This window comes from Cystoisospora suis, assembly GCF_002600585.1.
Source record: "Cystoisospora suis strain Wien I chromosome Unknown contig_2271, whole genome shotgun sequence".
Taxonomy (NCBI): domain Eukaryota; phylum Apicomplexa; class Conoidasida; order Eucoccidiorida; family Sarcocystidae; genus Cystoisospora; species Cystoisospora suis.
Genome location: NW_027155070.1, coordinates 17,341 through 43,111, shown reverse-complemented (window position 1 = coordinate 43,111; position 25,771 = coordinate 17,341). Strand labels below are relative to the sequence as shown.

General features: G+C 55.1%; 3 protein-coding genes across 3 annotated transcripts; 1 reads left to right on the top strand and 2 right to left on the bottom strand.

Annotated features, from left to right (window-relative positions):
* Positions 1-74: 74 nt before the first annotated feature.
* CSUI_004788 (ubiquitin family protein) lies at positions 75-5,184 on the bottom strand (the record flags this gene model as incomplete). The annotated part of the gene is made up of 7 exons (XM_068064972.1): positions 4,305-5,184; positions 3,716-3,877; positions 2,847-2,951; positions 2,204-2,433; positions 1,596-1,724; positions 1,118-1,193; positions 75-388 (listed from the first exon to the last, which is right to left on the bottom strand). Exons 1-7 carry the CDS (start codon positions 4,450-4,452, stop codon positions 75-77), a joined length of 1,164 nt encoding a protein of 387 aa, XP_067923057.1. The 5' UTR covers positions 4,453-5,184.
* Positions 5,185-5,406: 222 nt separating this feature from the next.
* Positions 5,407-9,890, top strand: CSUI_004787 (3 (2) -bisphosphate nucleotidase). The gene is made up of 7 exons (XM_068064971.1): positions 5,407-5,631; positions 5,705-6,037; positions 6,665-6,812; positions 7,237-7,361; positions 7,689-7,837; positions 8,501-8,630; positions 9,159-9,890. Exons 2-7 carry the CDS (start codon positions 5,771-5,773, stop codon positions 9,393-9,395), a joined length of 1,056 nt encoding a protein of 351 aa, XP_067923056.1. The 5' UTR covers positions 5,407-5,631; positions 5,705-5,770; the 3' UTR covers positions 9,396-9,890.
* A 2,078-nt stretch (positions 9,891-11,968) lies between these two features.
* CSUI_004786 (protein kinase) lies at positions 11,969-25,235 on the bottom strand. Its single transcript, XM_068064970.1, has 12 exons — positions 22,953-25,235; positions 22,273-22,423; positions 21,527-21,573; positions 20,992-21,113; positions 19,556-19,677; positions 18,995-19,061; positions 18,032-18,141; positions 17,669-17,732; positions 17,100-17,179; positions 14,822-16,427; positions 12,619-14,018; positions 11,969-12,163 (listed from the first exon to the last, which is right to left on the bottom strand). Exons 1-10 carry the CDS (start codon positions 23,377-23,379, stop codon positions 15,575-15,577), a joined length of 2,043 nt encoding a protein of 680 aa, XP_067923055.1. The 5' UTR covers positions 23,380-25,235; the 3' UTR covers positions 11,969-12,163; positions 12,619-14,018; positions 14,822-15,574.
* Between the last annotated feature and the right edge of the window lie 536 nt (positions 25,236-25,771).

Below are 25,771 nucleotides of genomic sequence, written 5' to 3'. Positions count from 1 at the left end.
TGGTGAGTCTACCAAGCACACCAAGACACCTCCCCCAAACGACGGACCCTACCTGACTTCACCCAACAGGTGCCTTACCGTTCCTCGGGAGGCCGTGTATCCGCGGCAGCTGCTGGGTTCATCAAGCTTCCGAAGCTTCCCATGCTGCCCAGACCTCCGGCCATGAAGGGATTGGCACCGCCCATGCCCCCAGCGCCCGCCCCTCCCCCAATCAAGCCCATCATTTGGTTCATAAGCTCGGGATTCTGTTGCACCAGTTGCTGGGCTTGCTGCATCATCATCATGAAGTCGGGCTGACCACCACCGGCTCCTCCAGTCATTCCTAGGCCACCTCCCGGAACGGCGCCCGCTGTCCCTCCGATGCCAGTGGACGGCGCCCCGGCATTCCCTGTAGTTTGTCCCGTGGAGCGCAGAAAGACGCATGATACCCACTGATATCAGGAGGTGCGAAAAAAGAATGTTCACTTGATGCAAAGACTCCCGGACACTACAGACTCTGCCGAGGTCATGCCGTAGGTCCGAATGGGCCTGGCCACGCGCGCTACGGCCTCTGCAGTTGGAGGTACGCAATACAGTGATGGCTCCCTGTACAGCCACGAGAGCCCAAACAGCTTTTGCGAGATGAAGAAAAAAAAAGAGACGTCTGCAGCACCCCGCCACACAGCGGGACGGTTTCTGCGAGCGACCGCTGTGACTGATGCACACCTCGCTACATATTTTTCCTTGATCTGCTCCACGCCGGACAAACATACATTCTACAGCCACTATGCAGACATGCACGCACCAAATAAACATTCCTAGAGAACATGCTGGGGAATATGAAACCCTCGAGAGTTCTGCTCTCCTGTGCGAGAGATGGGCACCTCTGGTTCCACGACCTTCGTGATACCAGAGAAACCTTTTGCTCACGGGAGAAGTCCACCCGGGAAAGGCTAAGGAAGGGGACGGTGCAGAAAGAGACTTGGGATGAAGGAAGTACACGCTGTACCTCAAGATACGGTCACAAGCAAAGCAAAACAGCCGCGCTCCCTGCTTGGTTTGTTGCTTTCGCATAGGAGTAGGGCTGCAACCTTCCTTTTTTTTAGCGCTCGTATCGCATAAAGGCGGCACCACCTACCAGCTGTATCTCCGGAGGGCGTTGTGTTCTGCCCGCGTTGCATGTTCTGCATGGCCTGCTGCATTTGAAGAGATGCCTGCACGCCAGGTAGACAGATAGAAAACGACATCCTGCGCTCTTCGCCTGTCACGAATCCGACAGCACATCAGACAGAGTTGACTGCGAATGCTCCGTTGCATTCCAGTGGGCTTCCAGTCCCACCTTCTGCAATCCTGGAAAAACCTGCAGACACTTGAGCAAATACTGCCCTCGCTGCATCGCTACATCGGACGGCGAACAACTGCATAACGACACGCCAACTATCGCCTCCAGCAGCAGTCGTATTTGGCGGCACACACGACACAGAAAGAAACAGTGTCGCACTTGCCTAAAAGAGACAGCCGCTTCGAACAACCACAACCCTCTGCCGACAGCGCAGCAGAGTGGCATACAGAACTGTTAGGGGCAGCGAAGTTCTGCATGCTCTGCCACGGTCGACCTGCCAGCGTCTGCAAGAACGCCGAAGTTGCTGAGACAAGAATGAAAAAGCAACACTTGCCTGCATCATCTGCGGGTTGAAGACGGACCGTAAGAGCTCGGGGTTGTCGAAGAGATTCTGCATCATGGGCTGCAGGGAAACAGGTACACCTTTGCAACAAGAGACTGTTTCCTTCTCGACTCCCGCTGCATCCGATGCATTCACCCAGACTCCTGAACAGAACCGATCCCAAATGCTCATGCTGCGGCGACCCACGCCCGCCACACGATTGAGTCGTGCATGCGGAAGGTCTACGCTGCTCACCCTAGTGAGGCACTGATGTAACCACCAACTATAAAGTCCGGACGCTGGCATGGTCCTCATCGCACGCGTTTTCCGAAAGCATCCTGACATCAGCAGCAGACTGCTTCACCAAAGGAAGAACACGCGCGTGCACCGTCTTGCTGCCAAAAACAATGGCTGCCCTACCACAAGGCACACGCGGAAGTTGCGATTGAAGGGGCATTAGTTTTTTTGATCGAGCTTGAACCCTCGGCGACGGCAGGGCCAGCGTGCTCCGGCAGCTACGTGTTCAGTTTTATAGTAACAGGATGCTGTTCTTCGCTTACCATCATCGGGCGCAGCATAGGGTTGCTCTCCATCATAGCCCGCATCACCTGAGGATTCTGTGACAGGGACTGCACAGTCTCCTGCATCATCGGACTCTGCATCAACTGTATTAATGAATCGGAGTTTATGCCTGCTGGCATGCCTCCCATGGTGTTACGGTCTGCTCCGTCTGGTGATCCCGAGATGCTCCCTGCTCCCATTGCGCTCGTCCCGCCGCCTCCCATCATGCCTACACGAAAAGAGCACACGTGTTAACTGCAGCAGTGTGAGACATGGCCTCGCAAGAGTATCGGAAGAATCTCTTTCCCTCTCCTGTATACTCAGAACAGTTACGAGAACGAGGACACTGCCTCAACTGATCCCATCAGACTCCCTAGCGCTGAAGTCACTTCGAAGCTACGCCCTTCGGTGCCTCTAGCATCGCAACAGCCTGAGGTTCATCCCTCCAACCAAACAGCAGTCCAAGTCACGAGCCCCGACGACGTCAGCTGTCGGTTTCCACCAAGAAAACAAGCAACGGCTACCGAAGGAGTGCACTCCTCTCCAGGCAGGCTGAGCACCAGGACGACGTGTAAAGAAGACCACATTCGCAGACCGCAGGTCCTTCGAACACGGGGAACCTTGCGGCATCATCAGCATTACCTCCCTGCATCATCATCTGGATTAGTGGATCCATTCCGGCACCGGGGACTGCACCCGGCATGGCCGAGGTCGTTGTCGCGTTTGCGCCAGAAGGCGTACTCGCAGCTGCACCGTCGCAAGCACACAGAATACGGCAGTTACGCTGAACACCCATGCGCAGAAAAACTGCCGCCCCGCTCCAGTCAAAGGTACGCGTCTGCACGCGTAGGAATACTCTTAACGAAGACTGATGCGCATCCAGCCTTGAACCCAGGTCTCAACGACTGCGGCGATGCCGTATAGTTGCGCGGAAGAGCATAGCATCTTCAATCAGTCATGTGGTCCGTAGAGAAAGCTGATCATCTGTTCCATTTCTCGGAGGCTTGTATGCCGCACTTATCTGTTGGACTGTGCAGAGAGCGACGGCAGCATGGACCAGCACAGTATCTCTTGAAAAACACCAGCCCGAATTTCGAAAGCAGAAATACACTACCACGGGGCTGCGGCCCACACAGGAGCACACCGAAGCCACATCTGCCCATTTCTTTCGTAGTGTCAGGCAGGGCGTGCAAGTGCACGTACGCCCCTCTCGTACGGCACGACCCTAATCCGGGGTATTCAGATCCTATTTACCGCCGGTGTAGACCGGATCCGAATCCGTGTCCCCAGGGCCAGGTGTGAAGCTGTTGACAGGGAGACCGCGTGCCCGAGTGAAGATGCCGCACTCATCCTCGCAACTATGTCTGGAGAATCCTAAAATCCTGCACTGGATGTGAGTGTACGCAGAATGGCTTCCTCCAAACTGCTCCTCTTTGCAGACTTTGACGTAGGAAACCAGATTCAAAACCCCTGAATAGCATGCATTCGTAGTAGTGAGGGCTTGTCCGTACCGTTGCCATTCTCACTGCCAGCGCCAGCGGATCTTGGAGCACTCGCAGATGAATCGCCCGGAGACGACGCCGCCGCCGCTGCTGCACTCTTGACTAAGTGGATGATGTGGCCATCTTGGACTCCATGGGTAGCAACTTTGTCGGCGTCTTTGAGAATGCGCCCTGCAACAGGAAAGATAAGAATGCAGACGTGGAAGGCTCAGAAGCTTCCAAACTGAGCAGGCGCCAGGAGCTGCAGCAGACAGCCGGGTACCGGTGAACAGGAAACCAGTCTTCGGCTGGCCGGACTTTCCCTAATGCAAGACCGAGGAAGGCGCCGGTACCCAAAAAACTGTTAGCATGTAGTGCGGAAGCCAGAGCAGCCCGTTCTCCGAGGCAGCACACGGTAAGGGCAGATCAGATCCATGGCGCGAATTCTTCGAGTTGAAATGTGACACGGTAACACGCAGCGTCTTCGCTACATCGCAAGCGAAATAAAGAAGGCGCTACTGCACGATCAATGTCTTCCTACGGAGCGCCCAGGGGCGTTGCCGACTCCGATGTCGTCACACGAACGACCAGGACACTGAAATTCAGAAGAAAAACGCACCTTTGTATATGAGCCGCTGCGCCTCGACAGGAATCTGAGTCTGTTCGACGCACTTCTCCTTTACTTGTTTTACGGTCCAGTCAGGATCCAAGTCCAACACGAACTGTGTGCCCCCCGAGACCTTGAATGTCACTTTCACTGCTGGCATGTTGTTCAACGATTGAAAAGGCGAGTGACTACTAGGATCCGTCCTGACAACACCTCTCGGGATGAGAGATAGCCTCTGCCGCCGGCTAGCAAGCACAGGTTCGCTGAAGATATACGCCGTGTCCACCAGAACAATAGTGTGCAGCGTAGTACAAGGCAGGTCAGACAGGCAAGAAACTCGGTGGAAAAGAAAGCGTTGAAGGGCAGGGAGAAAAAAAGATTACCGCCTTTGTACACACGTGAGAAATGAGAAACCACCTTTAAAACCCGTTTCGATAGGGACGGTCATCAAAAATTGACAGGGAAGAACCAGTTGGTTCGATGGCAGAAGGGAAGGAAAAGAGGAAGGTGAACAAGACTTACATCCACAAATCGCGTGGCCGTCCGTACCGTAGATGCTCAGAACATGAGAAGATATGCAAGGAGCCGAAGCGTAGTATATACACCTCCTTGCTTTCTTTCCGTGTCAAACGGTTGTCCTTCGCGACACTGAAAGAGGAGCCTCGATGGTTGCAGACCCACGGCCCGCTCAGCCACGCAGCCAGACGTACGCAAAACAGCGTCAAAGTAAACGTTCGTTGTGAACATGAGGGGGTAGGTGCATGGGGAGCAGCGTGGTTACCGATCTCCAAAGCCTTGCAAGATACAAGGGTTTCGCCGTATATAGGGTCGCTCGCCTCCTCATAGTAGACAAGCGCGAAAATCCCTCCCGGTCTCTGTTCTTGTTTCGAAGTAAGTCTGCCCGTGACCATCTCATCTTTTTGATCCCCCTGCTGCGACGCGTGCGTGTATGGCCTAATTATCCGTGTTTCTCCGGGATATACCTTCTGTAAGCGTGTAGTGACTGAACTCCCCTTTTCGCTCCAGGGGAAGCTACAAGTGCTCGCCACAGAACAGAAAGACTGCGGCAGAGTAGAGAATTTCTTTTTTTTCGCGTAATCCTGTTTTCTCAGCGACGGAACGTCTAGCCGGACGAGCTCCTCGTATTGTGTGGGGTGTCCCTTGTCTGCGCGGAGGGAGCTCGCCCACTTCGGGCGAACCGTTGGAAGTTCCCGTCCGGGCACACGAGGTTTCCCCGGGAACGGGAGCTTCAGAACACCTAGCTCTCTGTGGTGAGATTGTGGAAACCGGTAACGACCACCTCAAAAATTCACGCGTCCACTGGCTCACTTTTTCACTCGTGAGTGTGAGTGGCAGCAAAAAACTGGAATGTTCTCTTGGGAAAAGAGCCTTTTTTTCTCCCCTCTTCGCAGACTTGGGCTCTTCACCAGCGGCCAACTGAATTGTTTCGCGGCGTCTTTTTTCTCTTTTCCGGAATCATGACAGTGCCCGAGAGCGCTGAAGAGCTAGCCGATTCTCTTGACTTGGCTCCTTTGTCTGATTTGGTTCTGGAGGACCTCGGCTTAAAAGTCAACCCCATCGATATCGTCAGGCTGGCTTTGCAGGCTACTGCGGCTGTACTGGCTGTGTACAAACTCTCGACAAAAGAGTGGAGCATCGAGTACAAAGACGGCAGTGAGCCTCTTACTAGGGCAGATCTCGAGGCTAATAAAGTAGGCTTGACAACTCGGCCGCTTTTCTATCTGGTTCGTTGGCGCGTGTGGGCACGGTGTCGGCGTAGGCGAAGTGGCCACCCGACTACGAAGAGACCATTGGTCCGTACAACAATTGTATCGTCACCAATTGCTAGATACGCCTCGGGGAAAAGCCGGCCGCTGGATGCACACTGCGGGGACGACAGCGCACTGGGGGTGTCTGTGCTTTTTGCAAGCTGGATTCAAGACAGATGCGGGCGGCAACACGACTTCTGCAGTAGTTAGAGGAGATTGTTCATGATCGTAAAACCAGTACGTCCACACAAACAGGCAGCTGCCTCGACAGCACCAATACCATCCGGGCCGCACTCGCCTGCTTTGCTGTCTACTACGCAGCATTTCATGTGACCTCTGAGAGACAAATAGGCTAGGATGTCCCACTGTCCGCCGAGCTGTAGTCCTGGTAATGGCTGGGATGTCTTTTCTCCGTTACCCACAGAGTTTCGCATACTGTTGCCCGAATTCTAGCCTTATTGCCTTGCATGAAGCATCAGCAAGTGAAGTGATTTCTGAAACGTCCAATTTTCTACGAGTAACGAGAAAGTCCTAGGGGATCCCGGTGCCCGTGTACCTGTATGGTCTCAAGAGGGCTGATAGATCTTTTTCTCGTGCAAGCAGATCATCTGTACTGGCTTGGGACGTCTCTTTGGAGAAGCCATCCCCGTCGTCAGCGAGGAGAACGCTCACGCTAGCTGGGAAGAGCGCCGCGCGTACAAATACTTTTGGCTGGTTGACCCGGTTGACGGTACCAAGGAGTTCATCAAGCGTAGGTCCACGAATCCGGCACTTGACTGTAGCCTTCAACACGGCGGGACTCAGCGGCAGCTTCGTCAGGCACCGCAATTCACCAGGCCGGCACGGCGGGACAAGCTTTCGTTCATAGTTTCTGTCACACCGCCTGTTCTGCTCATGGAGGAGCACCGTCCATGCACTTGTTTCTCGTAGTCGATGCTCACAACAGCGGGTCTTGTGTAATGGACCCCCGGGGCAGATGAGCCACTTGTTGAGCGTGTGTCCCCATCTGAACTAACGGGAATCTCGGGGCGGTCATTCTCGGTATGTGTCCGTGCCATTTTCGTTTCCGTGTCGTGTGGCACTGGTTTGCGTGGCTCGTCAAGGCGTTGAGAATATGGATTATATGTGTATAGCGGAGCTGGTCAGCCGTATGTCGTCCCGGTTTCAACCTTCAGGCAATGGACAGTTCACGGTGAACATTGGACTATGTCGCGGCGAGCAACCCGTATTCGGTGTTGTGACTGTCCCCGTTCAGGGGACGGTGTTTGTTGGTGGCGAAAGTTTCGGCTCTTACAAACTGGTAGGACAACAAATAGCCAGGACAATAACAGCTACTTTTCACCCCCAAGGGTCTTGTTTGCAGACGTGACCGGGGGGGTCACTTGCTCTTCCGACGAGTGATTTTTCATGCTTAGACTCACACGATGACTGAAGGACAGGTAGACCGCGCTTGGCGTCTGAAGACGTCAGACTGGCTGTTGCCCGTAGATAGACGTGTCGTGTGACGTAGCAAAAGCTGTTCGTCCGGAACTGGAGGCAGACTTTACACAAGCAGTAAGGCTTCAACGCGGGCGGCGGTCGTTCAGCAGGCGGTATTTTTGAAAAGCCTCTCTTCTTTACCGCGTAGGAGCCGAAGAAGCCAAGACAGTTGCTGCGAACCAAGCATTTTCTCCTATCAGACCAGGGACTGAGGGTGGTGGCCTCCTCGTCGCACAACACGCCCGCCACGTTGGAATTCGTATCGCGGTTGACAGATCCGCTTGTCGTTCAGTACGGGTAAGAACTTCGTGTCTCGGTGGCTGGCTGTACGCCCCACGGGGATTTGGATCGAAAAGAGGGCAGGGGGCGTTTCCGAGGTGCGAGCTCTGAGTATGACACTGGTGGTACTGCTTGCCCACTGAGAGGAGTGGGCAAGCAGTACCGTACACGTTTTTTTTAACGTGTAGCCTCTCGTTCTGTTACTCAAGAGCTTCCGAAAACTAACGCTGGAAAACACTGTGTGTCATCCAGATTCACCGGAGTACTGCCGAGAGTGTGGCGGGAACCCTTATAGGCATACCTGCCTTAACACGCGGACGCGGCTGAGTGTCTTCACGACTCGAGAGCCCGAGACCCAGACGCAGGAGGGCAGGTGAACTTATGAATGGTTAAAACTGGCCAGCACGTGCGGAGTAGGGACTTGCCCTGAGTTTTGCCACATCGCGAGGGACACGGGCCGGCTTTTGAAAGGCGGCTTCTTTCCGGGTTGTGTGTCCGTGCCTGCAACAAAAGTGCACACGAGTCAAGTGATTGCATATTCCTGCATAGCTCCACAGCTGGGGCTTCGGCCAAAGGAATAGCCGCACGCCGTAGCAGTAGGTGCACAACGAGGAATGCGACGCAAGTCGGTAGTGCACACGGGCCAATGATACTGTGCTTACGGGGTGCTGTTGCGTTCAGGTCGTCTTTGAAGATTCTCATGCTGGCCGCTAATGAAGCGGAGCTGTACCCGCGCTTTTCTCTTTGCAGTGAATGGGACACCTGCGCAGCGCACGCAGTCCTGAAGTTTGCCGGGGGCGAAATCTACCCGGTAGGTGGAGAGGGGGAACAGCAATTTTAATTTGTCGGTCCCACTCGCGAAAGCGACTACCGCGTACGGGGGCTCTCCATCCCCGGCGCAGTTTGAAGGCTCCTGGGGCTCCCAGCGCGCTGCTGCAAGTACAGTGGGGTTCAGGCCAACTTGCAGAAGCGTGGGGGTTAGCGTGCCGGTTCAATACGTCGGGGCGACACGAAGGACATGGGCGACTGTGTGGAAAGGTCGCCAGTCCAGTTTGTACGGATACGGACTTCAAGGAGGCCGAGGGAATATTTCTTCCGGCGTGGCCTCTGGGTCGTCAGCAAACGGCATCAAGGCTGACGAGGGCCTGAGCTAGGATTGCGTCAGATTCGCACCCGAGAACAAAAATATCTCCGTGAATTGTTGTTCAGGTCGTTCTTGTGGAGGGAGAAAGGCACTTGTGGGTCGGCGGCACGGGGGGGAATCTGTGAGTCGCAGGTGATCTGCGTGTATTGTAGCAGCTTGACCTGCTGTTTGATGTGGTGCATCTGCTCTTCCCAGGTGCGTACCTCTCCCGGTGGGGCCGAAGTCTCCACGGAACCACTGAGGTACCGCAAACAAAGTCTTCTCAACCCGTCTTTTGTCGCCATTGGACGGCAAGATGCTTTCGTTTCATCTTGGACTCGCTTTTCGCCAGCCCTGGCAGAATGCGAGTCGCCTGAGGGACAGCAGCTCGAAAGTGCTCCTGGATCGACTGAGAGCTGTGAGCGACTAACAAGCAGCGCTGCTGGCAGCTGACGCGCTTACGTCTGCGTGATGCTGGACCACCAGAAGAGGAAACCGGCGTACTTTTTTGTACTTCAGAGTTTCGTCGTGAGTCAGCGCACTGTCTTCAGTGTCGTAGTGGAACAGAGTTCTGTTTGTTCCGAGCAGTGGGAAACTCTTACAGGCGAGACACAGCGGGCACTTTCTGTGTTGCAAAGAGCTAAGCTTCTACAATTTATCCGGAGGATGAATTCAAGGTCGCTGAAGCTGTGAGTAGCCAGGGAAAAGTGGGGGGCGGAGTAGATGTTGGACGGAACAGAAAGACTCCAATGCTCTCCGCGTGGCCGTGCTAAAATCATTTGTATCTGCACGGTGCACGCTATCTGTTGGTGAAGTACATATGCATGTGGCCGTTCTGCATGTTCGGCCAGCACTTTTCAGCAAGGCTGAAGCAACATGGCGGTTCGTGCCCTCTCATCAGTTTTTGTTCGTTAGCCGTACTGCTTTCTGGTTTAGCCAGAGGCCTCTTTTTGTCAGACGCGCCCGGACAGGCGGTGTAGCGCAGAGTGAACAATGTGTGTTCCGAAGCGTTCCCCTCAGTCCCCGGGCTGCTCCGGCGCTAGAGGACGGTGTAATGCCTGTGACGCGCCTCCGCGCATGGTCGACCGAGACGCACCGTAGTCGCCTTCATCGGCGGTCGTTCAAAAGCCGGTTCTCGTTGGCAGTGGGGCACCCAGGGCGCGGCAGTCGCACCGCAGGCGTTTCAGGCCAGGTCTAGCACTGTTTTCAACTCCCCAAACTACCGGTTAGTGCTGCTGGACACTGCAGCGAACAGGGCAGTTGACCTCTCCGGTTTGAAAGAGGGCAAGCCTACCAAAATGAGGAAGAAACTGTACCTGCCTATTTTGAATGGGGAAGTGGTGCCAGGCTAAAAGCGAACCTTCAGGAGATCATGCCACTCTGTATCGTCGACTTACACGGATCATACAGGCACATTCAGTCCGTCTGATTGGCGACCCACGCAGAGCACCGCACACAACATACGACTCACGATAGAGGAGCAAACCCTACACAACCAGGACGCAGCGTACGGGCATCTCCAAGGGTTCACCAGAGGCAATACATCCGTCGTCTTTACTGGTTTCTCTTGCCGCAATTGGTTTGATTACTGCTTCACGCAGTTCGCCGTCCTATCACGGTGTCCCGCGGTACCCGTCCTGACAAGTTCTCCGGACTTCCTGACTGTGTCAGATCAACGCCTTGTGGATTGACCACTTTTGCCAGGATGTTTCAGCTGCTTGTCACATTATATCCGTAGTCCCTGCCTGGGCTCCGTTGTCTGCATGCACTCCCACGGGTCGCCTGGTCATTGTACAACAGCAACATCTCTCGGGCCGCGTCCCGGCAACACGAACAGAGAGATGCCCCGAGCGCGTGACTCATTTACTGCTGAACACAACCGGTCTTTTTTCTAGTTTCGACCAAGCTCCTGTTACCGTCCTCCCTCCCCGCCTAAAGCCTCAGGCTCCCCTACGGCGCTCTTCAGTTCGGGAATGTACTGGCTGGCCGTGTATGTTGGGCTCCAAGGTTTCTTCAAATTTCGAACGCATCTCTTTGTGTAAGTGCAAAGAAAGTGGAGCAGCATTTTCGGGTGCCAGAGGGTCTGGATGACTCCCTGCACTGAGTACTCGTGCAAGGCTTGGAACAGCAGTAGGGCCGAATGGACTGCATCAGGTTCCGAGTACTGAATGCCACGCAATCACTCCTGCCAAAGCCCGCTGTGAAGTTAAAATGGATCTGACGTCGAGATTAGTGTCAATCCTCTCTAAGAAGTTATCTCCCCGGGTGCGCCCTATGTGTTACTGTAGCGGTGTTCGACTGGAGGGGTCTTGTCTCGAATCAGTGAAGAGGAAATACAAGATTACCAGGCACACACACCGACTGTACAAGACCGACTTGCGTCCGCGACATCCATAACCCCACCCGAGGAGTCCTCCATGCTCGAAGCACATCCAGAGAACCTCGTAAGGTGCTGTTCCGGCACCGTGGTCTCCTCGGATTAGTATGCAGCGGAGTGTTGCTATCGTCATGGTCTGAATTGAGGCTCCGACGCCTTTACACTGTGACACGGTACACGTATGAGGCTCCTTAGAAAGAGGCCCCTATAACCACCGACGCTCCCTTACCCGAGGTCACGCGGTGACAAAGAGGGAACACCTTGAAGTCAATGCCACAAACAGAGCGAAAGGAGGAGTTGAAAACCAAGGTGCCGCCGGGCGTGCAGGACCGAGACAGAGTTGCTTAGAAGATATCGCGTCGTGGTCTGAAATACAGGGAAATCCGGGCAGCCACTGCTGTCTAGTGGAGGTGACGACCGGTGATCCTGAGATGGAGAAGGGAAGGACTTCGGTGTCAAGGAGAGCTTCAACGCGTTCAGCTCATCCCTGTTTGGGCTAGCGCAGTGGAGGACCCGGGACAGGCAATGACAGACTTTCTTGGGAGCATAGTACCTTAGCCTTTCGTTTCAAGGACGGAACAGGCGAGGAAGCATTCTGTCACTCGAAAGAAACGAACAAACGTGCAGCCGGTCAAGCCGGCCATTGGACTGGACGAGAGTCTGCTTTTGAGATGAACTGCCTCCACGGAGCTGTAGTGGTGTTTCCTCCTCGCACCCCAAGCTTAAGGACCCTGGGAGGGGAGATTGGATATGTATCTTGGCGCAGTGCCCAACTCGTCGTTAAGTACCGCGGATTTCCCGTTACCTTAAGGAAAGAGAGCTGTGCTGTACGTCCAAAACAGGACTGATCCCAAGAGAAACCAGCAGCACACACACAACAGTTCAAATGGAGAGCACGCCAGGGTCACATCAACGGGAGTCATTTTTCCTTGAGAGGGGACCGCGGATTTCTTTCGGGTATACGGCTGAAACGCGTGCTCGTTGGACCCGAGGGCTTCTCACACGGGCCCGAGTGAAAAGCCCGTTCAGCCACAGAAGAAGAGCATACAGACTCAGGATCTTCTGAGCAAGAAGAATGCTGAAGCTTAGTCTCCGGAGACACCAGTGGACATCTTTGCTGAGTGCGAGGGAAGCCAATAGCTCTTCAGAGGATCGGTCCCGTAAGAGTTCTTCCCGGCTGAGTGAGTTTGGGAATTACGGCGGTCCTATAGTGTTGTCCCATTCTCTGTGTTCCTCTCCGGTGTTTTGGTTACGTACCACAGGTTCTCGCATAAGATACGGTGTAGTGGATCGTCTCACTCCGAGGTGATATATTTTCGGTCGCTTGATTCAGTGACGCTTGCGTAGTGCGCTCCCGAACAAAATGCTAAATCTTTTAGGTACAGGTGCTTCCTGTTGGACAGCGGCTGCCAGGAACTCTCCTCTAGCCCGGCCACTTCCTCCGTGGGCGCGCGCGGAGATGCGGCGAGCCATATCACCTGAAAAGTTGAGGACTCAACCGAGAAAGGGTCCAAATTTCACAGCGCCGGAGAAAATAGTGCTGTGGAGAATTCTCCAGCTGCCCTCCCCGCGAGCCAGGTGACTACCAGTCTCCGCACTCGAGCTGCGCACACCCCTGATGTCTGCTGTAACGAGACTCCCATCGAAAGCCTGGTTGGCAGACGGGGGAAAAAAACCATAGAGGGCGGGGGAACCTCCCTACAGTTTCGGCTACTGCTCTTGGCAGAGTTAATATACCGCCGTCCAGACGGGGACAGTCTTTCCGCATAGCTACTACAAGCAATTGATGACACGGAGCTGGGGCGAGAGGAAGAGAGTTGCTGTTTGAGCTCAGCCGCACTTCTCACAGTTCAGGAGTACAACCCCAACCCCCCTACTCACCCAGCGGTGACCATGCAGCGCAGAAAGCAGAAGGACCTTCGCTTCCTTCGCACTCCGCCGGTGCACCTGCTTATGCGCTCAAGCACTATAAAATCGCGACGCAACGGAGTGTGCCCGAAACTGTAGTGACGCTCCCTAGGGGTGTCATTTTTTCTACCGCACCTGCTTCATACACATCGGACGCCACACAGACAACGAGAGGCCGCAGCCACACTTTCAAGGGACACACCACTTTGCACGGTCTTTTTCTCGAACACTTCTTGTGCTCTTTCCCTTGATTCCTTAGGGTCTCCTTTCTTTTGTGTCTCTCGGCCCCGCGACAGTGACGGCAACCAACGTTCCCGCACCAATCATGCCCCGCCGTCAGTAAACTGACTATGAAGAAACGCTCCCCACCCGCACTGGATACGTCCGGAAGAACATGGTGCCTCCCCTAAATCCGTGTGCCACTCGTTAACGCGGCCCTCCTACTGCAGTCGGTGACCAGGGGTCGCCAGTGCGACCAGAAACGTGCACGTGCGGACGCCGAAACTGGTAACCGACACAGGCAAGCGCTTGAGACGATGGGTGTTCCGCGAAAAAACGGAAGCTCTCACCTGACGAGACCGTCTACCGGTAGGGACGTAACTCGGCATCGCAACTACTCGTACACTCGAGACGCCGAGAAACACGTCAGGTGTGACTACGCCACCCCATGTTGTGGAACACACTCCGGATTGTCTCACACCCTGGAGCTGTGACAAGAACACACCCACCATTCCACTGACGGGGCGCAACGACGCTGGACCCACCGAACACCGAGCAGCTTTTTCGACGTCCTAGGCGCAAGGCGGACGAGCCACGCAAAGTACAAACCGAACAAAAAGGGCCATTTTCTTCTGAACCATGATATGGTGTAACATCTTGTCGACGTGTCCTAGTACAAGCTTTCTGCTCTGGTACTAGCAACACATTTCCCTGGGGCGCGGCGGCTCCGGTCTTTCCACAAACGGTGCGCTACAGGAGCATCGCAGTCTTCTCCCTAACGCACTACCCGTGCACCTCTTGCAAACGGAACCGCGCGGCCCCGCAGTTCCGTCATAACTAGAACAACGGAGAAACAGACTTGCACTTGTGCTGCCTGGTGGCTGTTGAGGACACTCTTCTGCCCCGCCGCCGTCGCCACAGCAGGGAGACAAATCATGAGAATGTCGCAAGTCTTTCCGCTCTTCCACAGCCGCGGGTCCTGCCCCGTCTCCCACCTCTCCGCTCCGCCGGTCTATCATTCCCCGACTCGACGCGGCATAGCCCTTCACGAGAGCAGGTACCCTGTGGCGTACAAGTGACTGCGTGACTGAACGTGTCACACGGAACCCACAGCGCGCTGACTCAAGTGGCTCCAGTCAGCATACCGTGGCTATGCCCACACGACGGAACCCATAGCTGCTCCATTGTACAGGCACCTGCCTGACAGCATTCCGGCGTGCCGTGAACCTACCAAAATTGCTGGCGGGGGCCCCCCTGTCTAGTATCGGGGAGCTCCAAATGACTACGCTTCCTATACCGAAAGAATCGCGAGACCTCAACATCTCGTCCCTGTGCCTTCCCATTGGTTTGACACCCCCCTTGCATATGCTCGTACCTATTGATAACCTGGATTCACGACGGGTAAAGGAAGGCATTGTACTTGACTTTTCTCCTTGTTTCCCCCGGATCGGCCAATGTGTAGCTGCCTTCCCAGATGCACACACCAAATCGCATTCAGCCAGGCACCAGTCAAGCCAGTCCTGACAGTGTCATCCGGCAACGTACAAAACCCCCAGCACACAAGCAAGCGTAAAAACGTGCCCTTCGCCTGAGTTGATGGCAGAGAGCCCTCAGAATAATCATGAGATAAAACCGCCACTCCACAGTCAGTGCCATGCTTCCTTTTCAGGACCTGAGCTCCGGTCTCCGCTCTTCGCGGCGTGCGATCTCGGCTTTCCGGCTCGCGGCGGTAACTTCGCCTGCCGGGCTGGCTCTCTCTACATCACTTTCTGCTCCATCTGCAACGCGGGTACACAGGAATGTGATGAATATACTCCTATCTTAACTGATACCCCCCGAAATGGCATTTACAGACACGTGCTTCCTCTTCTGTTTCATCCGTCAGGACCGCACAATAACGTTTACTGTAAATGCTGTGCCTTTTACTCCCCTGAGCTGTCAATGCGTCTTTCCTCTCAAAACTGCCCCAGCCGCCTGCCACACGTCTTCGTCAGCGTCAAGCCTCCCTTACCGCCTGATGTCCAGGCTCCCCAGTGTCATTCTGGAAAGATCCGTTATCAGCACCCTTTTCCACCCCCGCTCACGTCCTTCAGCATTCATCTAGTGAGTGCTCTCGCTGCCTTCTCGGTCACTTTACACTTCCGTCTCCAGTCGCACTTTCACGCTCAACTACCTCCGGGCTCTCCTGACGCTGTTGCGGTGGTCGTCTTGCCCGTCGTGGCTGTCCTGCATCAGCCCCCACCGCCCGTTGCTTGCCTAACTGCTGCAACCGGCTACACTGAGGCTGCGTCACCACCGCGTGCACTGTCGTCGCGTTGGACTCCCGGCGCTGTTCTCCAACCCGGTGAGGAGGAGTCTGCGTTGCCGTGTGTCTTGAGTGAAGAACGTCCGGCGTGCCCGTGGCACCCATTTTGAGTTCCTCTTTCTGTTTGAGGCGAAGTGGGAGTTCCTTGGCAGGTCGTGCCGCGAACGCTCCTTGTCCCTGCTGAAAACTCGTCCGCTGCTCGTTTTCATTCCCGCTGGTTTCCAACTCGCAGACCCCTTGATCAGACCCCCCCTCCCACGACCACGGGTGCTTGTTACCCTGCAGTTCAGCAGCCTGCCGCCTTGGGTTCTGTAGACACAGCTGATGCTGTATGACCTGCTTCTTGTCTCTACGCAGAAGCCCCGGGCTGTGCCTCTCCTCCCCCACCTCCAGGTGCGCATTCGCCTGCTCTGCCGCAAACTGCTGCTGCAGCTGCAAATTCCCTAGAGAGGACAGTTCAGCGGCACCTCCTCCGTTACCTGCTGAGAAGGAGGGTGTCAGCTGCGGCGACCGCGGCAAATGCACAGTCGATTTGCTTGGATACGAACAAGGCCCCGAAGTGCGCGCCACGTTTTCGCGGGAGGCGAAAGGCACGAGTCCTGCCGAAGACGCTGCCTGAGTGCTCTCTTCCGCCGACCTTCGAGCCGGCTTGCCGGCCGGACCAGCCACCCACTTCCTAATGCAATAAACCGCAGAAGCACACGCTCAGAAAACTGCAACACGAAGAACAGCAGACGTATGCGAGACCGCGTTACATGACAGCGCACTTGCAACACCCCTCCTACTCATGAGGCGCCGTTACCGGAGTGCACACTTTCCAAACACTAGTACACCCGACAGGGAAGCCTTAAAACTCACTGTATGCACACACAGTCGTGAAGACACAGTTGGTCACGCTACGCTGAACGACGTATGTCGACAGTGTAGAACGACCACCCGTCTCCGCGGAGGTCTGCTGGATGGAAAGAAAACCGCCCACAAGACTTGGGTGCGAACCGGCAAAACTTCACACGAAGGGGCCAAGGATCACGGCACCTGCACATCACTTTCCACCAAGGTCACCAAAGAAAGGGCTAATCACGGCACTGGGGTAGCCACCGTCGACAGCGCAGAAAACGTCTGGCGGTTCACTGCTAAGAACGCTGCGCGAAGTATCTCCGCTTATGGATAGTTGCGCCATGACACACCGACGCTGACACGGCAGCCCGAAAAAACGACACGAGGGGAAACTGCGCAGCACAGAATCGGAAGAGTGACGCGCTTCTGTGTGCTTCGCGCACCTTGGACGCCTGCCTAACACCGCGCAGGAGGATCTCTCCGGCAACACATGCCGCACGCGCGCGCTTACCGTTCTAAGCCAATCTTGAGATTGCACGCGTTCAGGCAGATTTTCTCGAACCTACTGCTAACCAGCTCAAGCTGCTTTGCCTGCGAACACGTGAGAATAAAAGACGCCTCTTTTCACCAAGTCTCGGCGACGCTCGCCTATGCGCCCACACTTAGTGTCTGCACGAAACCGCGGAGGGACGCAATGTCGCCCCCGCGGCCCCAGTGGGGTTCGGTGTGGTCCTCTTTTACGCCCGCAGCGGTAACGCACCCCAAGGCAAAGAGATCTGTCGTCTACATGCTTCAAAGGATGTACTTCGGCGAATCGTAAAGCATAGGTCGCAAATCTCCACGGCTACGTTTCTAGACTGGAGAGACATGTCGGACACCATAACAATTTCTTTATACCAACGACGGATGCAACAGGCTATATGCCCACCAAGTTGCAAAACTGAATGGCAAGATTTCTGCGTTCTACACCTCACAACGCCGTAGCTGTATCCGACCGGAAAGCAAAGTGCTACACAGTTCCGCCGCGCGCGGCAGTCAGATGCGAGGAAAACCTCGGTACGTCAGAACCCCACACCTCACCAGCTCCTCAGGAGAAGGGTTCTCACGAAACTTGACTGTTTTTACAAGAGCCTGCGAAAACTCCCTGAAGCAGGGACAGCGCCGGGACACAAGAAAGGACAGAGTGGTGCAACCAGAGACTGCACTTCACAGGAATCAGGGAGGCTGTCTCGCATGCAGTGTACCGTACGGCCGCTGGTGCGGCATCCCAGGATGCAGAAATCCGGACAGAAAAGCACTGGTGCGAAAAACGAACGGTCGCAAAGATCCCCCTATGCCTACTACTATACGCCCGGCACGGGAGCAGCACATAAACTCGAATGACTGACAGTTCCAGTGTCACCTTGGAAACTCGGCGAAGTGAGTGCACACAAGCCTCCTTACTTGCCCATAACGTGAACGGCGTCCATTTCAATGTTAGAGTCTCCGACAGAGATGAGATTCGTAATGACTTCACTGTTCAGCTGGCGCTGAACCTCAAGGAACGCTTGAATCTGACGACAGCAGAGAACAGACGATAGTTGTACACCCCAGAATGCCAAACAGCCTCCTTTGACGAAGCTGGCAATCGAACCAAGTTGCGAATGCTCATTATCCCGGGAAACCGAAAGTTGCCGCGCGCGGGGGTGTTCCACTTTTTAATGCACACCCGATCGCGCTAGACGGCAATAAACTCTGTTCGACTGCATCCGCCCTCACAGTTCTACCGGCGGAAAGCAGTGCCCCACTGGGCACGCTGAACACGAAAGAGTGCCACTTGTGAAGAAAGCCGGGGACCCTCGCGTCCAGTCTGGCTATCCATCAGTAGGCCTGTCGGCAAGCAAGCCTGGAGTCTGTAGCGAGCCATCGGATGCGCAAGCAAGTTCACACGCAGCCACTGAAAAGGACCGCGCTCGGAACCGCTGATGGCACCATGGGTGATCACGGCCTCGACTCCTCTCACATGGACAAGGCAGCTTGCAACCTGCGTTGCTGCAGTCTCCAAGGAGACTGCCTACCAAGAACACACCTTGTCCACAATTCAGCCCGGTCGCCACGGGCTGTGAACCTCCGAGGGCCCCCAGTGTATACCACGGACTGGGAAAAAGAGCGATACGCCGGCGACGAAGGTACTTCGGACAAACGAGTCGCCCCGGCAGGTTGCCGCAGACCGGAAACCGGGAAAAGCAAGATGAGGAGTAGGCATGGACCGCAGTTCATCTCATACATGCGCAAAAGAGATCCGCTCGGAAGCGGCACTACGCCACCTGTCAAAGCGCGCAGCTTTCCTAGTGAAAGATGCCCCGCTTCCGTCAAAAGAAGAAATCGGCCACAGCAAAAATCTAGACGCTCCTGCAAAACGCTCACCTTCCACTGATGGTATTCGCCGGGGTACGCGGCCTCAAACCGGTTGCGCGCAGAAATGATCGACAGCCTGCAAGTACGGACAGTGCTACCCAAAACCTCGTGTCTTCTCATCCCAGTACAACGGAAAAGGCAGGCGCCTCCGCTGCGCCGTACGCGGCGCCCAGCCGCTTGATCGAATGAACGCACATTATAGCGGAATAGGACCACACTGACGCCCCCGAAGTTCTGCCTATCTGTGCAGCTGTCTCCTCCAATTCTCCTCCGAGGACTGCAGACCCTAACGCGCTCACAGCGGTATGCGTGGGACCGGCAGACAAGTAGCGGCTTGGTCTAAACATTGTGATGGCTCTACGGTCGGAAGAAACGTAAACCGACAGCGAAAGATCAAGGAGAGAAAGTTGAGGTGACGACGACGCACGACCGTCGGGTTCGCTGAGCTTGTTCAGAGGCTCGATCAACAACATTGAAAGCAAGGACGCAAACTACACCTTCGCTGACGTCTAGGACCTCGCGCAGCGTAATGGATTATTTCAGCGCCACAAAACAAGCAAGAAACCCTACTTCTGGAGGACCGGAAGAAGGCCCGGAAGATACTTCCTGCAAGAATACTCAACCCAGCCCTCCATTGCGTTTGTGATGATGAACACTCGACCCATCCTCAGAGCGAGCTCCAAAAGGTTTTTCTGCGGAAAACGGAAGCAGCACGACCCAACTACATGACGTCGTGAGCGGCCTCGTTCATGCCTGCCAGGGGCACGACGCCTCAAATCCGCATGAGATACCATGCAGCAATACAAACATAGCGCGCTGGTCAAACAGTGTGATCTGTCCCAGGTGTGCTCGAAGAACTGAAGAGCAATCAAACCGGACAACCTGGAGGACGCTCGCACGGTTGGCAGAAGAGGAAGAGCGATGTTTCCCCTGCACGGCGACACAAGCCGTTGATCACTTCCTTATTCGCAGATGCATCCTTCAGCTGCCGAAGGAACTCCAAGTAAATAACGCTGGGACACCCCCCCATACTGGAATGCAGTGCAACACGAGCGTACTCTCCGAGGGTGCGAGCCGGTTCAGTTGCTGAGACCACAAGGTTCCCACACACGAGTCCGTTTGCCCAAGCAAATGCGATCATACACACGTGATCAATCCTGAGCGACACGGATATGCCGACCGAACGCTGCGTGCTCGAGAGATGTGTCGTACTCTACCAAGACGCTGTAAAGGAGCTCACGGAAAAAGAACACCACCAAGGAGAACTCGTAAAACGAGGTCGACAAGTCAGCTGGGCTTGTCTTTCTATGCATTATTGATTTGCAGTAAGCGGGGCCCCTCCAAAGGCTTCCTCGGAAGATCTTTAGGCACTGCATCTGTCACAAAGAAACGGCACTGCTGAAGTAGTTACAGCCCACGAAAAAACAAGCTCACACAGAGTTTCTGAGATAGAGATTTCGCGTAGACGGACGCACAAACGAACGACAGCTACGGTCGACTGCCACGCCTGCTCCGTCCACATCTGCAATGCAGTCCGCCAGAGCAGGCACGACAGGCGGAAGTTAACCTCCCACCCAATGCAGCCGTAGGTGGGAACCAATTTGAGGCTGACGCTCCTGCACACGGCTTGATAAGAGCGGTTACATAGTCGCAACCCGGCGAGGAGTTTCCAGTGGTGCACGAGAGATGTATCAGCAGCCCCGCCCCGCACAAAGTCATTCACTCATATGTCTGAAACGACGCCCCGAAGTGCCGGCCGCGACAGCTGGACAAACCGTGCGACCTTCATATGACAAGACGGAGACTTGAGCGACGGCACTGGTGAAAACGTTCGACTGCATCACTCCTGACCGGAGGAAGACGGAGCAAATGAGCACAGGAAATAGCCTAAAGGAGCATGTTGTCACATACGCTGTTGAGTGAGCTAAGAAGAATGACGGGGAGTGAGTAAGCGTACAAAGACATGGGACGACATAGTCAGGGGGGCAGCATCACCGACCCCTTACCGCATGTCGCTGAATCAAACCAAGCTGCGTGGAAATCACCTCGCGCCACGCGTCGGTCGCCTGGCCGCATACGTTCAGGAAGGACGTGCATAGGAGAGTGTCGTCCCAGTCGAAAATTGTGACTGAAGCAGCACAGGACGAAAACCCACGTCTCCACGACCGACGCAGACTACATCTGTCCACGGTCAGGCACCTCGGATGCTCACGGCCCGCCGCGGGTGCCTCTATGTAAGTAGACACACAACACGGATGTCTATAAAACCTCTACGGCTACACTGCAGTGAGGGTTCCCGCTCAGCAGAGGGAGACTTCGAAGAGCGCTGCGCCGTAGTCTCCATGTGTTCATCCCACTCCCAAGTTACCTCATCATAGCTCCATACAGGAGCTCCCCCTGAACGACTGCACGAAACCTAGGACAGTTGCTTCTTATGAATGCCGAAGTGGCCTGGATGCTATGGCTCCACCAGCAGCTGAAAAGAAAGCGCTGGCAATCGCCGGACCCCGCTTTCACACCATACAACGCAACAGAACGTACCTGTCTGGTGGTTGGGAGTCCGCCGCGACCGAGGTAACCATACCCGCCTGGACCGTTCACACACAGTAGATACGAAACAAGGAAAACACAAAGCCTACAGGTCCACCGAAGTAAGGAGCTTATAGAATGTCATTCCTGTTACTCTTCCACAGCTTGCGGCTTGCTAACTGAACACCTGAAGCTCCCTCCCTGACCGCGTCCTTACCCATCGTATGAACAAGGGCGACCCTTTTGAATCTTGCCTGGTCACGTTTCTACCTTAATGACTCTGATACAACCGGCCTGGTTTGAAGCAGCTCACTATGCAGCTTCGTCTCCCTGAATTGGTGGTCAGGACACACGATATTCTAGATGAAAAGCATCGCATAATGCCCCGCAAAACAACCACTGCTTAGCTAATGCGGAGCCTGGGACGAGTGAGATGCCTCGACAAACCAACTGATCGTATAAAAGCGCAGGCTTTCGTGGCGGCGTCGTGACTGGTGGTCCGCGTCCACCCACCATCCGAATACGCCTACGAGCCTCACCACATCCGAAATAGTTCCCGCAACTACGTTGCAAGACATCGAGAACGCCGCGAGACGACAATGACCATGCATGCGCGCAGAAACATTCGACACTAATACACGAGGTCCCTTGTCGCCGGGCGATGCGTGTACGGGCTCAAAATGCTACATCTTTTATCAATCGGTATGGTGTTTATCTTTTCCACACGAAGACCTTCCGCCACTTTTCAAGAGACGTACGCGTAAGACAGTTTCCGGAGATAATTTATTCGGAAGTCGTCCTTGCTTCTCAGGTCTACCATGTCGAGGCAGAATGCCGACTCCGCGCTGTGGCCCGAAGCGGGGTGATCCGATGATGCCGTAGTCAGCGACTTGCTGGAGACGACCTCCCCTGCGAAGCGTTACGACAGATCATAGTGTCTCGAACAGACGTCAGACGGGGGAAACATCCATTAGTGGTGAAGGCGGGGAGTCGCGACGTCTACCTCTCAACACATCTGTGTCGAGTTCAGCCCTACCACGAACCTCAGGAAAGGAAATTCCCCCGAGGTGCACGAGAACAAACGGCCCATAATGACGTACGACGTGTGTAACAGGCGCTTTGTGCTGTGATTCGCGACTCGACACACTCAACGTGGCCTCAGTGTAGACCCATGAACCAAACAACCGCCACGGGTGCCGCGATAGTGTGTCGCATATCGCCAGAAAGGATCGAATCGGGCTGCTCTCTCTCATCGACGCACGCACTCACAGGCTCCCAGAACACGTCGCGAGCCCGCCCGGACTAACAAGCATACAGGCACACTCACGAAGCTCTTGGAATGCAAAGCACGGCGGAGTCGGAACAAGATACGGAAAACGCCAGAATACTACCAGGACGGACAAGATAAACTGTGAGTACGCAAGCTGGGAATCCGTACCACCTCGAGAGACTGATTCCTCGTCCGATGCCGATATTGCCTCGTCATTGTCGCTGGTAAGTGTCCCCGGGCTTTCTCCAAAAACTGCAGCTTGGCGAAGCCCACCCGGACCCGGGCGAAGAAACGACGAGGAGGAGCTGAAACTGCAAGACGATGCCGATGAGCTTCGCTGTCTCGGAGAATTTCCCTTCGAATGTGAGAAACCTCCACCGCCCCCGCTGAATTCCCGCCCGTGCCCGCTGCAGTAGGCCGCAGACACTTGACTAGACAAATGTCTTGCCCCTAAACCGGAACACCACGTGACGTCCCTGCTAACTGCTGCGCTGCTGCCTTCTGGAACAAGACCAGACAGGCCCGAGGTACCCGCAGCCACAGACTCTCCTGAATCGTCAATCCCCAGCTTGCGAAGCAACTTCAAGCGGTGCATGACGGAAGCCTTCCAATTCCAAAGGAAGACGGCAGGTTGACTTCGAGAATCCGTCACTGCCACAGGTCCTTGAAATGGGACGCCTCGTATCCCGGAAAGATCAGCACCCCCAGATCCGGTTCCGAACAGGTCATGGTGCTCCTCCGGAACGGCTGTAGCGTACACCCCGCAAAAGACAGACTGGGTCGGACGAAAGAACACACGATCCAGCTGGGAGGTGTTCCGGGCATAGTCGCGTCTCGATGAATATGCATGGGGCGAAAGTGCACACCTGGAGACTTCAGAAGGGAAAAAACTTTCTTAACATTCTTTAAGTATTAGAAAATAGAGGAATATTCTATAGGTTCCCTGAAGCTAGGGTCAGAGAGAGGCCGGACCGGCGAATACAGCAGAAGCGGTGCATACACGCCGAACTTCCAGATAGGAAAAAGCCGCAACAGACCATGTATCGCAAAACAAAAATGAAACCTGAAGCCACGGCAACCTGCACAAAACGCAATGCCGTCGACGTTACCAAAATAGCGAGCAGATGGCCTAGCTCCGCCACGAGTGCTGGCTTGAGAGAGGAGGCGCAACAGTCCGAGAAAGGCTCACGCCCGTCCGTGGAAGGCGACCTCACACGCGAACACACTAGCCTACCGACCTAACAGTGCCACGAAAGACATTGTCATTGCGCAAATTCATACACGTCGCCTGCACCGGAAGCGCCTACGCAACGGAGTACGACCCGACAGTTGCCACATTGCCAAGAGTGCCAAGCATGTGAGGCTTCTACTCGGTCAGAAGAAGCGCGACAAACGGCTCAGCGGATGTCTCGCTACAGCGGTCAGAGGAATCACGGCCACGACAGGGCGTCAAAATTAAAATCAGACACAAGAGCAACGCAAGGTGACATGACTGCGTTTTGGCCGGAAAAGGGGGTTGTCCCCGCCTTAGTGACAAGAAAATCTTAGTCGAATAACGCGATCACTCCGAAGAAGCCCAGAAAGCCTTCAGATACAGAGTCCCTTAGAGTAGTACAGGACACTGCTGCCACTCCTGAGTCTCTGTAGCGCAGAACGCGGCCACTGGAAAACAGATGGAGACGTCTGAATGAAGACCGGCTCGTAAAAAGGCTGGTAACCTGGCTGGCAAGCGGCAATCGAAGTCAGGCAAAAGTCTCGCCGGTGGCAAGCTGACGACAGACGCGTTTGAGACGACAAAAGCTGTCTCATTTGCCCAAAGAAAAGGACGAATGAGCCCCCCGTAAATACGGGGCAAAACGGCTCCGCGGCAAAACTACTCAACTTCCGGTTCTTTCACACAGGAAACGAGTGGACCTTGACACTCATCAGAAAGGAGTGCTGGCAGTTTGTTCAACCCCCCGGCAAGACGAGACGTCCGCCGCTGAATGCAGCACCTCCTACGGCCTCGCGTTGCGGCCTTGAGTCGCTCACACAGTGCGGCCGTGGAACAGGGCCACTCCGTAGGTCTGAAAAAAGCGGCGCCTGCCTATCCTCTGCCTGCCTGTCTTCGGGGAGCTGGTGAGCAGGAAAGTTAAAGTAACTGGCGAGGCGCTGTTTCCGACAGTGTGCGCCTGATGGTGCTTGGTGAGCTGTGGGCCCAGTACCAGTGCATGTGACGTCCATGCGGCAGCAGAACGGTCGTCGCAGGGCCTCCACTTCGCTGCACTCCCAGTTCGATCTCGGACGCCACCCCGCGCTGGTGTTCGCTACTTTCGCACGGGGTGCCGTAGGCGGAATCTACCACAGGATGATACAGCCGGGAGGCCTTTAACCCGTGCCGGCCTTGTTGGATCCTGTTTACTTCAGGGACGCCTCCCAGTCCGTGGCATTCTTGCGTGACAAGAGCTCCAGACCGTCTCAAAATCGGCGAGGTTGAGGCGGTGCCACAGTCTAGTCCCACTTTGTCCTGCAGGTGGAAATTCTGCGGACACCACCCTCCCGGACACTATCTTAAGACGTGCAGCCCCAGCCGTTGAGTCTTTCCGCTTAAGCCAACTGCTTAGCTGCCCGGGGAATTATGCAGACACGGGCCGTTTGCATTTACTGACTTTTGGGATTCTCCATCAAGCGAAGGAGCGCTAGGCCACGGAACAAGTTCATACCTGCGTCACGATCAGTCAGCGTGAGCCGGCTATGGTTCTCGATCGGCATAACAGAGATGCAAGATTTCCGCGCCACCTAGACAGCAGGCTTGTCGTGCGGTGCACAGATCGGGTCGGGAAAAACCTGAGTGCGACGAACCCTCGCTTGCCTGACGGCTAGCTCGGGGTTTGCGGGTCGTGAGCGCCGTGCAACCGCCCTCGGGACAAATTCTCCCACTTGAAGCCGGCTTGTTTTCACGTCTTACTGTCCTGCCGCCTATACCCGAACGGCTCGTTTTATACCTT